Here is a 14,550-nt window from a genome sequence, read left to right as displayed (position 1 = left end):
TCTGTGGGAAGTCTCAGTGATTTTGCTTAACAATAACTTCATATTGTTAAGACAAAAATAAGTATGGGCTTACATTTGGAGCTAAAGGATTTGATATATAGGAAAGATCATAAGTGGCAGGCAAATGGAAAGCAGTTACTTCTAGGTACATCATGTACTATTTATCAATAGCAGACTTAGCAAATTATGAACTGTCATAGATTTCCAAAATCCTAATATATCTGCATTTTATCTATACACTAAAAAATTCGGTATATCCAAACTTCCTGAAGTATTTGGAAAAGTCTCGCAGCCACGTAGATTTAATCTCCAAGGCCCGCTTTGTCCCTTACACACTCTTGGACCATTTGTCTGAGTTAAGATACTTGTTTCCATAGCCATTGGCAGGATGGAACCTTAGACAGTAGGTGAAGTTTCACTCTACATCACAAAGTATTTACAAAGCTTAAAAATCACTAAATTTTTACCAGTCAATCTACACTGAGCACTCAACATTTTAAATGACACTACTAAAAACTGTGGTTCAGGTACCCCATGTCAGCGTCTGACTGATGGGTCTGTCTAGTTTAACTGATATGACATTTTCATGTTACTTTCTAGACAAGCTGGCGGTTTTGGAGTGCAGCTGACATTTTCCCTCATATAATCTTTATATTTACAAACACATTTTATACAGGCTTTCCTTTTGATAATGTGAGAGCAGGTTATGATCTAACCCAACTCACTGGCACCCAAAATGAGTCCTCCTTCAGCTTCTCTAGCAGAGTTTTCAACTGATTATAGGCACTCTGGAGGTCTTCTTTCAGCAGCACAGTGTCAATTAAATGGCCATACTGCTCTTCGATAAATGCTGCTGAATTAATAATGTCCTGCTGTTCTTCATCCTGCAGGCCAATATGTGAGAAGATATTAAACTTGCAATAGTCATTCTATCCTTCTAATGATTTTTTAGCCTCCTTGTATCCTCCCCAAGCTTCTGTCAACTACTTTGAAAGGAAATAAAACAAAAAAGCTATTGCCAATGTGAAAGGATAAAATGAATTCTTGCTATCAAGTTTGATGAGCAAGGTGCTAATGCTAGGAGTGATATGGCCTCAGGGATAGAAGGAGTGAGTGAGGGATTTTGAAATGGTTACAAAAGTAAAATGGCATTGCACTCAAAGTAACCAAAGTGCACCTAGTCAAACTCAGGTGCCAACCATACTCCCTTCAAAAGTAAAACAATGACAGTGGAACAGATGTGTCCAAGCTTAACAACACTGAACGCTTCACTGGAAACGTTGCAGGATCCCACAGGCAGTGTGCATGTGAACTCACACACTTTATTACCAAAATAAATGAACAATGAGTTGATATTTCTCTAAAGAGATAATACCAACCAGCTTAGTTTCCTCTTCCTTGCAAGATTAAACTGCTTGTTATGTAAGGACAGCCTAATCAGCTTGGGCTTCACTCTGCAGTTATGAGGCAAAAGTGGCCTGGGTACTCATGGAGGCTGCTCAGTGGCAGAATAACAAGGTTATTAACTAATCTGACTACACTAGTTGTTTCCACTGGTGTGAACTGGAATTATTTTGTACGACTACAAAGAGTAGATTCTTACTCCTGCTCCTGCATTCCTGACACGGTTAGATTTTAGGGGGCAGAATCTCTCTCTGAAGTTCTAACTCTGTTCAAGTCATGGTGGGTGTTGTTAAATTGAAAACAAGCCTGTTTCTCAAACCCCACATCCCTATCCCCAAGAAGATTTGCATGGTAAGAGCCAAACACAAAGTACAGTCTTCCTAAGAAGAAACTATACCTCCGGACCAAAACAAACAAACAAACAAACAAACAGGATTGCTAGTGACTCTCCAGCAGATTTCTGCCTCGCCCAAATACAAGTTGTCTGCTAATTGTATGTTTTATGCCTCCCATTCTATCCGAAACCTTCTCTAGAAAGAAGTGCAAGAAACATGATCACCTTGAATAATTTGCTTACTTTTCTTGGATTATCTGCCTACTCTTTCTTCATACTGCAGAAACAAATCCTAAATGAATTCAAGAAACATCCGACTTTCTCCTACAACTGCCTCCGTGGGTAGCTTATTTCAGTGAAACAACTATGTCAGCAACTGTGTTTATTGTTTTACTTGTATTTGAGGAAAAGTAATGCAGCATGAAGACACTTGTAATATGAAAAGGCAAAACACACTTCAGGAAAATTAAGTCAACTAATATAAGGGATGAAGGTATGGCAGCTGAAGTAACGGTAGTTGTAGTCACCTTAGCATGGGGGCTCTGAAAACTGTAGCAGCTTATAAAAACTGAATCTCAAATCTGAGTTTTGTTGGATATCATTATCTTGACGAACATCTCACGCATGTCCTGTAGGAGGATGCTTTGCTGTCCATACTGACCAATCAGCAACGAGACATAGCCGAGGAAGGCAAAAAGAGTTTCCAGGTAATTGCCACATTAATGTAGCTACTTAGAACTCTCAATCTGACTTCCCATCATGAGACTAGAGCCAGTTATGTTATCTCACTCAGCTGGAGGAACAGATTTCTCTTATGAAAAAATATTCCAAATAGTTTCTTCAGTATCTTAAGAACTGAGGTTAAAATACTTACAAGTGGGGCTGAGATTTCTTCTGAAGTTGGAGATGGTGCATTTTTTTTCTTTTCTGGAACAAGAGGCTTCACAAATATAACATATGGTTTAAACTCTGGTGTTCTCAGGTGCTTTACTGCCTGTGAGTAAAAATATACATGAGCTTTTTATGTATGTTAAGGAAAATTTTTACATGATAAATTAATGTATGAAACTTCAATTATCTGTTCCAACTGTTCTTAGTAATTTCAGCTGTAAATTTCTCATTTGAAACTCTGTGTAAAATACTGTAAGTCTGAGCATTATATCTAATTCTTCAAAAAAGGAGACGAATAAAATGTCAGCGTCATTGCACACAGATCTTGCTGTGCATTACATTTACAGAAAGGGGAAGGCGATACAAGAGAAAAGGATATAACTTGCCTATTAGGCCAAATTATCCTTCCTTTCCTTTAATAAAAATGGGACAAAACCCAAGAAACTGAACTCTACTTGCTTTGACAAGAGTATTTAAAGTTATTTCCTAATCCCAGACATGTGGCCTGGGCCAACCACTAGCATAAGAGAGGAGTCAGTGCTCAGTGACAGTTAAGAGTCTCACTTTTTTGTGTGGCCAGAAGGACTGAGAATGCAGAGCCTGTTCATGGTGGGAAAAGTTCCATGTGGGCTTACACAGGAAAGGAGCATGTGTTTGCAACTCTCGCCTTGCAAGGGCAAGATCCTTAATAGGAAGCAATAACTATGTAATACACTGGGGCTTTTAGGGCACAGTTTGCTTTTTGTTCAGCAAGGCTCAGCACAGTGAGCAGTTCAGTTCTGCTGAGCCAGCACTTGGACCAGCTGCTAGATTCACAAGACAGGCAAGCATCATTGCTTTCTGTAGAGCAATTAACCAGGGACTGTAAATAGCATTACTCATCCTAGGAGAAGTCAAAGATATTTACTTTGCTTAGGAACAATCCAGAAGAAACCTTTTTCCATAAAGAGGACAAAATATGAGGAAAAGACACAGCACAATTCTTCATTGACACCTTTCTGTGACCTCCACAGTATATTCAACCCAGGATACACTCTTACAGCAGTCATCAGTATTTGAGTTTGTTTTTCTATTAACTTTGATTTTTTTTTTTTAATAAGCCATCACACAGGGACAAGCTGTAAAATTGAGGAGGCTGGTGTTTAACAGGGCCAGCTCTAGGCACCAGCGTTCCAGGCATGTGCTTGAGGCAGCACTTTTCAAGGGGCAGCAGGCCTTCCCCTCCCACCCCTCCTCCGGTGGCGGCACTCTGGTTTTTGGGGTTTTTTTTTGCTTCAGTGGCAGCACTCCGCCCCCCCTTTTTCTTTTTTTCTTTTTTTTGCACTTAAGTCAGCAAAAAACCTGGAGCCAGCCCTGGTGTTTAAGCATAGCTCAACCTACAGAAAGGTATATGGTCTTTAGAGAGTGCATGAACTAGATGCATATAATGACAAAAAATGTCTGTTCCAGCCACCTGCTATCTGAGACCCCCAGTATCACAATTCTTTGTGGATTAATTAAATCAGAGAAATGTAAGGTTAACCTGCTGGCACCTGATGCTGCAGCAGCTATACTATGTAACAGGAAATTGGTGCTTCCATGGCACTGGTGAGATGAGATTTCTATTGTAGTAATGTCCTAATACACAGCCTTCCATCTGAAGATCCCAAAGCCCTTTACAAACATTAATGAGGTAGTGTCTCAGGGTATGTCTACACTACCTGCTGGATCAGTCGCTGATCCAGCGAGGGTCGATTTATCGCATCTAGACTAGATGCGATAAATCAACCCCGAGCGCTCTCCCATCAACTCCTGTACTCCAGTGCCATGAGAGGGGGAGTGGCAACAGTCAACTCACCGTAGTGAAGACACCACGGTGAGTAGGTCTAAGTACGTCGACTTCAACTATGTTATTCACGTAGCTAAAGTTGCATAACTTAGATTTTTTTCCCCCTCCTCCCTCCCAAGTGTAGACTAAGCCTCAGTTTCTCCATCTTTGAAATAAGGGTAATAAAAATCCTTCTTACACCACCCACATGAGAGAGATTATTAAGAGCACTAATGATTTGCCTAAGAGTACACTGGAAGTTAGTGCACAGCCAGAAATATAACCTAGATCTTTCAAATCCTATTCTTGTGCCTTTGCCACTAAGCAATTCTTAGTCTCCAAAAATCTTAGGTGAGGAATCCTACAAGTTCCAAGTTCTGAAAACAGGAACAGCTGCAATATGCTCTCAGATATGGATAAGGTGCAAGGTAGCATCTAATTAATGTGCATAGGATCTCAGAGACAAATGGGTGCAATTTATTTTATTTTATTTTTAAACTAAGAAAAGAGGAGTCTGGTACCTGATTATGTCCTTAGCAGGTATGTTGGAAAGGGAAAGCCTCAAATTTAGAGCCTGTCTACACGGTGCCTTAGTCCACATTAGCTGGGGGGTAAATTCTAATCTATGTCAGCGTGTTGCCTACTAACTGGCCCGTATGGACACTGTTCATGAACACTGAAAGTTTTCTAGTGCACATTTAATGTAGGACTGTTTGAAACAAGAGCTTCACACAGGCCAGGCCAATCCAAGTCTAAGGTTTGAAAACAGAGCCATGTTGGAATAACCCAAGTGTTCAAAGCAAGGCTTTACAATCGTTCTTACCTGAAGGAAAATGTTTTTTGAGTTTTTCCTCTGCGTAGCTAACCTGAAGGCAGGCCAAATATGTGGGTTATTTTTGGTTGGTTTGGTGTGTGTGTGTGTGTGTGACTACACACATGCCTCACCTTTACCTCCTCTCTCCCACCAGACACAATTCTTGGGCTGGCACTCAGTATGAGAACACTAATCAAACAGTGGCTTGCTTTAGTTTAAAAAGTTGAGAGATTGAACAGGGTGTAAAATATAAGATACCATAAAGCCATATTGTGTTTTCCATACTTGCGTATGGCTTGTAAATTAATAATGCAATGCAGACAGCTGAAATCTGTGCAGAGGGAATAAAGAGTTCTCTAGTAAATATTTCAAAAAAGAATTATACATTTTCATCTACAAAGCTTTGGGACATTTTTTTTTATTTGCTCCATCGAGTAACTTTTTTTACAATGTTCATGTTTGTTTGAACACAGTATATTTGCCTTTTTTAGTGTTAAATTTGATTTGCAATATAAACAGATCAAACAAGTTTCAAAGCAGATCAGATTATGCTGTTTTTTCTGTCCTACTCATGGCCATATGTAACCCCAACAGGAAAAGACTCCATCTTCTATTACTTCTCCTCATGGGAAACAGACTGTTTTCCATGTTTAAAGCTGGTTGAATACTGCAAAGCCATGTCCCTGAACATTCATTCACATTCTGAATGGCTATACACCACCATTTTTCTTCACATGAATGTTTAGGGAATGCCAATTCTTCATAGGGAAACCCATAATTTGCCTACAAACAAGGGTATTTTCTATCATCCTTTAATCATTATTCTCATTGTTAGGTTTTTATTCTGTTTTAAAAGTTTGTCATCCAATCAGAGAGCAGGAATAATATCTGACTCTGGCCAATCACATACTGCAAATAGCACTTGATCCTGCTATCTGAAGTCAGCAGATTTCAAAAGGAGTTGGATAAGGTCCTTGATAATGAAAAGTGAAAAATTTGCAAAACAGCTCAGAGGCTGAGTTTCTTCAACTAACGCGTTTGGTGACTACCTAAAAATAAGAGATGGAAAAATCTAGATTGGGTCACAAACAGAGGAAGGGGCTAAACTAGTTATTTGCAACAATTTCTTTCCTTGATTTTGTGCCACAAACATTTTAACTTACTGAGGTGGCTGGCTAGAGCAGCATGCTTATTTTATTTCTGACCGCTGCTGCCATGCCCCCCTGGAATCAGATGACTTTATAAAAACAGCTATACTTACTTCGGGTACCACATCCACCAAACAAACTTTATTTTTGGCCATAACAGATTGGATTGCCTCGAGGCTTGTTCCATACAGATTCTCTTTGTATTCTCCATGTTCAACAAATCTAAAAAGTTAAGGTATTTATACTTCATGAATATATGCCACAAAGAAAAGGAAACTGAAGAACTTTGACCACTGTTTTCCCCCAAACAGGTTACATTTGTTAGTTCCAGGGAGCCATGAAAAGTTGTCTTCAGGGATGCTGTAACAATTTGTACAGTGGGGATGCTGAGAGCCATTGAATCAATCTCTAAACCCCGTATATGATGGAAATCACTTCCAGCAGCAGCACCCCTAGTTCCAGCACCTATGGGCGTCTCCCTTTACAAAACTAGTGCCTGGCATTCAGAAAACTGAGATAATGCAATCAGAAATCTCCTTCCATTTGAGGCTCTCAATATGCTTTAGGATTTTGAAGGAATTAATATGTACATCCCCTCTCTCCATGGAGAAAGCTCAGGCAAAGGGAAGTTAAGTGACATGCCAAAGGTCACAAAAGTCTTAACAGAACCCAGCTTCCCTGACTTAATTACAAGTCAAATCTTTTCTCTTGCACAAAATCACTGTAACAAATACAAAAGTACCACTGAATAAGCATGGGCCCTGTGGAGTATATTGAGCAACTGGAACATCCTTAAAGAAAACTCTCTCTTGGAATACGTATCCTTATTTGGATGTTCTCAAAGGAAGCTGGAAATGTTATAAACATTGCAGAAAACCACATCCAAGCACTGTAGGACCAAAATCTGACCTACCTTGAAACTATTAGTTTATGATGGGGAAAGCAAACTGAGCTCTATGCACTGGTTTGGTTTCTTTCTGTTACCATCACAATTTCAACAAAAAACTCCACTCTTTTAGGGCACCTACAAGACTCTGCATGTTTTTGTGATCCTTCTTGGGGCTTAATAGCAACAGTTTCCCCAGGGCATCAGTGATAATCAGTGCGGCTGACAAATAAGGAACTAAAGGAAAACTGCCATGGTAATTTCAGCTGAATTCTAAAAATAGAGAAGGGGAAAATCTCATGTTTTCCACAGAGAACAGTACAAAGCTAGCCAGGAAAGAAATTTTAATTTTCAGGCTTCTGGGGGCGGATTTAAATTCTATAGTAAAACCTTGCACTAACAGGAAATGGACTGGATAATCCAATAGGTCATTTACATTCCCAAATTCAGAGTCTAAGATGATTACAATGAATAAGTAAATAAAACTTGCCAGCATACATGTACCAGAAAATAGCAGTAAAGGTAGTTAATGGAACTGCCACTAATCAGATAGCAAGGTTGGATTCTGCCTCCTGCGCCTCTTTCCAACCCTTTACTGTTCCTGACTTGCCTTTCAGTCAGGCTTTGCGTGAGTCTATACTCAAACTGAAAACAAGAGTTTACTGGAAAAATTGTCCCATCTCATTATTACACTAAACTAGGTATGTATATACTATACATCTTGACAAGCAACATGTTGAAAATGTAGCCACACTATTTCAGTATGTTAAAACAAACCTACTTGTTATGCTGTACATCTATCTCAAATGATTGCTTAGAGACAAAATTGTATTCCACTCCCTCTTTTTCATGACTTTTCTTTGACCTTGTTGTATCTGGAAGAGTGGAAACAGCACCATGAACATCAAACATGGGGTAGCAGTTAGCAGAAGTTGGATGCGGACTTGCCTTTGTTTAGTCTTAGGTTTTCATGCCTCCAAAACTAAATGGACACACACCATCAAGTGAAAAACAAAACTGAAAACAAAAATCCATTTACCTGTATAAAAACAAAACCTTACAGTAGATTAAAATTGAAATAACTCAATTAATTTACTTTAGCTTTTATACTATGATAACACCCAAAAGGCCACCAATCAAGGTCAGGGTCCCACTATGCTGGACACTGTACAAATATAGGCTGACATGGCCCTTCCCTCAAAAGAGAAGTCTGGGGCCCTGATCCTGGTGGAACCCTGCATCCTTGTAGAATCAGTGGAATTGCTTATCTGGAGCAGTTGGTGGAATTATAGCTCAATTTCAGACAAGATGAAACGAGTGAGTCAGACAAACAAGAGGGAAGAAGGAAAAGCATGTAACCTGCAGTCAAACAGTGCATCTCTGCATACAGTTTGGTGAGTCTTAAAGTAAATACTTTATTTAGCTTTTTAATTCATCTCTGCTTGGGCAATGAAAACAGACTCAATTTCAGTTATGGTCTGGGTCTATCACAAGACATGGGCTTGATGCAGGAGTTATGGGGAGAAGTTCTTCGAGGTTCAGTGTTGTGCATAGGGTCAGACTACTACAGTGGTCCCTTCCAGCTTTAAACTATGAATTTTTGTTTGTCAATTTTGCATTTATGTTGTGTCCTTGGCACAAAGGTGCTGTGTTTTGAGTTGTAAAATATGCAGAAGTTGTTTGGCTTCATTTAAAAAAAAATGTTTCCATTGGAATTTTAGAGGGACACTGAAACATCTCTCTTTTTAAATCTGTAATACCCTGTTTTTGGAAAATAAGAGTTGAAAGCCAAATTCAACCTTTGTCTTTAAGATAGTATAGCATACCTAAGTTTTTTACACTTTTTTTTTCTTGCACATGGCATGACCATAAACGTTCCTAGGGAAAATGGTATCACTTCTAGTAAACAGGCTACAAATATCTCTTGTATCACTACAGCCTTTAAGAAAATTAAACTCTCAAAAGATGCCCAAAACCCCAATCACAAAACAACCTGGAAACAGTACAAAAGCCTTATCCTGTTCCTAAGTTAATGACAGATTCCCATGGCTTTCTGTGGGAGCAGAAACAGGTTCTAAAAGAGGAAAAGGAAATCAAATATGACCCACTGGAGATAATCATTAGAAAATAAAATCAGCTTGTTTTTTTTCAGCATTTTTTTCCACCCAGAACTTCAAAAAACCACAAAAGGTTTGTTTGAGTAACTTCTGTTTTTCTCTCCCATGTTAACTAAATTAGTGATATAACTCTGATTTTGAATTCTTGCCTTTATTTTTTTTTAAGGTATTGTTTCTTCCCTACCTTTTTTGAGTGCCATGTCTTTCAGTGCAGTGAATATTTTAAATCTGGTCTGACATGTATGTTGTTTAAGCTCATCATTAGTCCTTGAGACATGCATTCTATTTCTTTACATACACTATGTGTTTTATATATTGTTCACATTTTAAAATTAGTAGTTCGCTATCACAAGCTTCTTTCAGCGTTCTTGCTTTTGAATCCAGTAACTTTTAAATTGTATCATGTAGCTTTCTATTCCTGCACAACTGTTGAAATCAAATTTTATTTTTTCCTTAATCCAGTTACAGTAGGGCAGTAAATTATTTTCCAAGGTGACATATGACACTGTAAAACTGTTACCTTTAGTATATTCTGTTTCATTATTTCAAGATTTTATATTGCAATAAAATACCAATGTAAAGCACAGGAAAACAAACCTGTTTGCTATCAGAATTTGAGCTCTTGCCTGTTGTACAATTAATCTCAACATTGTAATTGATGTTTTTTTGCTTTTATTTGTGTTTGGTTTAAATCAATAGTATTCAGACCTCAGTGGTTCAGAAGCCAAATTAGCAGTCAACATTACCCAGAAGAGCCACAGTAGTGTGAATTCATTGTTTCATTTTTCTATAGTATCAATCATATTTAAATAGTATATGGGAAATATTTGGTTAACTTATTTGTGTGATAATATATCAACTTGCACTAAGTTATTAACTTGGTTAATAACATAGTAAAAGCATCCTCACTGGTTAATAATTAAATCAGTGTTTAATATCATGTGCTACAAAGAGCCACAGGAGACACCATTAAACAGCCATTTGCAGCTCAAAAGCCGTTTTGTTTGTTGATTTTCACGATTAGCTTAGATCTCCTGATCCTTGGGATCTAACCTCTGGCTTTTGAATGCATGCGGTTGGCAACACTTGTATATTTGTGCTTTGAAGTCTAGTGCACTCAAATGCCCATCCACTAGTGTAAAACCCGTTACTTTAAATTAGGATAAAGTACAGGAATGATAGATTTGGTGGCAAATATTTATGGGAATGAATTCTGCTCTGCTGAGAGAAACACTGCACATGGACAAGCACAGCAGAGGTGAATTAAGAAGAAAATCTAGAGCACTTGATAGGTAAAGACTCAGAATGTTAACTGTTACGCCTAAAAATTATTGGTTTTCTTTGTGTTCTGAACTCTCACCAGGACCAAACACTACATTAATGTTCAATCATGGATTCACATTCAATATGTTAAGCAAAAGTCACTATATGTAGATCATTTCATTTCACCTCAGTAATTGTCTGTTATCTCTTCCTCCTCCTGTTGAATTGTTCTCTGCTTTCTCATTACAGCATTGTTCATTCCTCACTAATGCTAAATTATCTACCTGCTCTCTTCCTGTAACACTGATTTTTTTCATGCCATATATACCATCTATATAAGTAAAGCTCTTCTTTCCTTAGCTTTGAAGTTGTCGTTTATTATTTTTATTTCCTTAAAAGAAATGACTATCAGTCATCCCTCTAGTTTAACAGTACACTCTGGTGACCATTTGCAAACATACAAGCTGAGCACGAAAGTGTAATCACATAACTTTCCAATGTTACAAGCATCATAGAATCAGATTTTTTAAATGAATGCAAATTATATCAGTGTGTGATGTACATCTTTAACAAAGGTCTATTGGACGAGAAACATGTCAAAGCCAGCAATCTAAATCAGAGGTGTGTAAATCCAAATAAAATTTATACACATGGGATGTGGGAGGAAGAGGGGGAATAGTCCCTATCCAAACATTTGACATTCCCTTGATATAACTTTAAAATGTCTGGAAGACAAATTGATTTAGAGTTGTACCAATCAGTTTTTTGGGGCATTCACATAAGACATCATGATATTGCAAAGTTCTAAGCAAATTGCTAATTTCAATCTGTATACCATCAGTTACCATCTCCGTATAACTGATAGACCAAAACTCATGCATCAGCAGAGCACAACCACAGTTTGGAATATGTTTTTAAATTCCAATCTTGCATATCACTGTGGTTTTGTGCGTATGAAGAAAATAAACATGTTAATCAAGGCGTCAAAATATCAGTCTTCCATTTTAAGGAGTTTGCCTGCTTTATTGCTCTCTCTTTCTTAAGATTAATATTTTTCTCTCTCTAATTAAATTGATGAATTAAAACTCTGTAGATAATCCTGCACCATCATCTTTAAATAGGAACAAAGCCTAAATTTTTCTTCATTGAATCATAAGAAATGTCTCATTTTAATTCTAACTTTTGAGATTTACAGTCTAATTTTTTCCCCCTGTAGACAGTCTCTGCTTTTCTCAATATCCATTAAAAAACAAAATCTGTTCATTTGGGAAAGTGTAATAAAAAAAAAAAAAATCAAAGGAGCTGACAAGATTCCAGATTCTGTGCATACCAGAGGGAGATGTGATATGCTGAGTCAATAAGAGACAAATGCAGACCCTCAAAAGGAGGGGGAAGAACTTGAGCTACTTCTGAAAAATGCATGTAAATAATGCGGGAACAGGAACAGACTGGACAGTGCTGTAATCAATCATTTCACTACTTCATGCAGTATACAGTAAAAGGTGGGGACAAACAGATTCCTGTAAATGTTACTTACGTGGAACTGCAACACCATACTCCTGTGGATTCTCTGACACAACTTTCTGTTTGAGCTCATTTAGTCTGGCTCCCAAAGAACCTAAGCAATAAGGAAATGAAAACTGACGTGTTTTGGGTGCTGAAAGAAATATTGCAAACAGAATGAAGGAATGTATTCAATCTCACAAATGAGATGTATGAGAGGGCTTAAAGAAATCTGTACACAAAACAGCAAGAACTCATGCCCTGCCCCCATTTTACCTTAAAAAGCATCACCAGCAGCAGCTTGACTCTTAAATGGCAGGAGACCAGATATTTATCCAGTCACTGTAGAAGAAACTCTATGTTCATAGCATTTAGTTTTTCTGGATACCTCCCAGACTCTAAGCTACCCTGGAAAAATACCTAGACTCAAAGTTGCTAGGCTTACTGAACTGCAGAAAATCTTACTGAGCCTTCTTTTCTCTGACATCCTGTTTTTTTATAAATTATTCTAACAGGTAAACAGGCCTAGGTCCTGGTCAAAATTTTTTGGCAAGAAATCAGGGTAAACTTCAGGACCTTGCCAAGACCAGAATGCTGCCTTATAGCTTCTGGAAGGGAATTTTTTCAGCTTTTTATTTTAAAAGGTCTTTTTTAAAAAAAAAAGTTGATGGAAAAATGTCTGACCAATTTTGTGACATACCAATCAAAACTACCAATCTCTGCTTTTCTCCCAGTTGATGCTGATATTCAGTGACTTCTTCATATGTTAGGAACTCGGATATGTCTGCTTGCTTTGCTTGATTCTGGTTGTTGTGTTTCTCCTTTCGGCTTAACCTGAAGCTCCTCCGTAAACCAGCTAAAGAGCAAAATATAACAAACATTAAAGAAAGTATCTTCCTAGCCAACTGTCCAAGTTGCATGTCTTTCAATAAGACCTAGTATGGTGAAGACAGGCTTGCTGTTAAGCACCACATGCACCAGTTTGTTTATAATGATGGGGAAGGGTGGGAATAGTAGAATTCTTAACTCCATAAAGAGATACAATGAACCCACTACTGTAGCATAAAGACATCTACTCCATGGGAAGTTCATGACAACTATCTGCATTTGCTTATCAGGTGGAAAACTGTGCAGAGGAAAGAGGTATTTGAGTATCCACAACAAAGGAGCTGCCTTGGGATGAATTCTTCTTGAATCTTCTGGATTGGTGCCAAGCTCAGGCTTTGTCAGTGGCCTGTTGTATCCTTTCATGTAATTTTTGAGTTAAACAACTTAAATGAAACAAATTCAGATGAAAAGCAACTACTGATTTCAAGATAAGCATATTATTATACACACTATATTTTACAGGAAAGAGTCCTGGGAATTAGGTTCCTCACCTATATATTGTCCATTGAAATATCCCTCACAGTCACAATCTTCTGTAAAATAAAGATGAGAGAAGGGGAAGCAAGATGTTACAATACCTATGTTATCTGGTTTGCGGGGAAGGCTTTGCTTCCTGTATTATCAATATAAACAAGCATTAAAGACGCAGCTAGTTTAGCCCATGCCTAATGGTTTATATTAAATTGCCATTTAATGTCCCAGAATACATCACAATTTTTTTTTTATTTTTCATCACATCTGCTCAGAGTTGCTGTTAGTGAACATTTAAGCACTATAATTATACATGCCCATAAAAACAAAGCAACTCAGAGGAAGGGCTGGTATTCATTCTCCAACTTCCCTGGTACGTAGGACTGCAAGCGGATCTAATAATCCAGGACACTTCTTGTTGGACTCTAGCACCATTCAGTGCAATAGTGAGAACTATAGACCAAGCATTACTCTGAACTCAAACTGAGAGTCAACAAATTTAATGTTAATGTAGTTTCTGTGCTAATCTCTTGTTAAAAAGGTAGATAAAAAGTATATCATAAGAATAACACTGGCTTTTTATCAGATCTCTGGGTCATTCATTTACAATAAAATATAGAAACCAAAAGCATGTACAGTAAAAATGTAATCACTAGAATCTGCAGAATGTAATAGGTATATATAGTAATACTAAAAAAAGTTATCATACTTGCTCACTTGCTGAAAGAAAACAGCTTAGCTATTTATACTTTAAGGGCACCCCTGAAAAAACGTTACCCACATTAAAGGCAACGTTCCAACTTTACTTAAGTGAGTAAACAGTGTTTTACATGATCGAGTCCTTAAATAGCAGATGCCAGTCCAAAGTAAGGGCTCTTTTTTTTCTGTCGCTGATATTTGCATGTCAGTCCAGTAACATTAATGGGGTCTTTTCTTTCAATGCAGATGCATAACAGTGAATTGTATGTCTACTGAAACAGAAGATATTTGTAGTAACTTTAAGTGTAAGATTAACTGTTAAAGG

General features: G+C 37.7%; 1 protein-coding gene across 1 annotated transcript in view; it reads right to left on the bottom strand.

Annotated features, from left to right (window-relative positions):
• Positions 1–700: 700 nt before the first annotated feature.
• The window catches only part of MPP3 (membrane palmitoylated protein 3), a 46,585-nt gene continuing 32,735 nt past the window's right edge, over positions 701–14,550 (bottom strand). The window contains exons 13-19 of the mRNA XM_030541504.1: positions 13,547–13,588; positions 12,868–13,023; positions 12,202–12,282; positions 8,066–8,159; positions 6,512–6,620; positions 2,613–2,732; positions 701–884 (exon numbers count right to left, since the gene is read on the bottom strand). Of these exons, the coding sequence (XP_030397364.1) occupies positions 705–884; positions 2,613–2,732; positions 6,512–6,620; positions 8,066–8,159; positions 12,202–12,282; positions 12,868–13,023; positions 13,547–13,588 (782 nt within the window). The 3' untranslated portion in view covers positions 701–704. The remainder of the gene's footprint in view (positions 885–2,612; positions 2,733–6,511; positions 6,621–8,065; positions 8,160–12,201; positions 12,283–12,867; positions 13,024–13,546; positions 13,589–14,550) is intronic.

This window comes from Gopherus evgoodei, chromosome 23 (genome assembly GCF_007399415.2).
Source record: "Gopherus evgoodei ecotype Sinaloan lineage chromosome 23, rGopEvg1_v1.p, whole genome shotgun sequence".
NCBI classification, from domain to species: domain Eukaryota; kingdom Metazoa; phylum Chordata; order Testudines; family Testudinidae; genus Gopherus; species Gopherus evgoodei.
The sequence above is the reverse complement of the archived record's forward strand: the minus strand, read 5'-3'. Positions and strand labels throughout refer to the sequence as shown.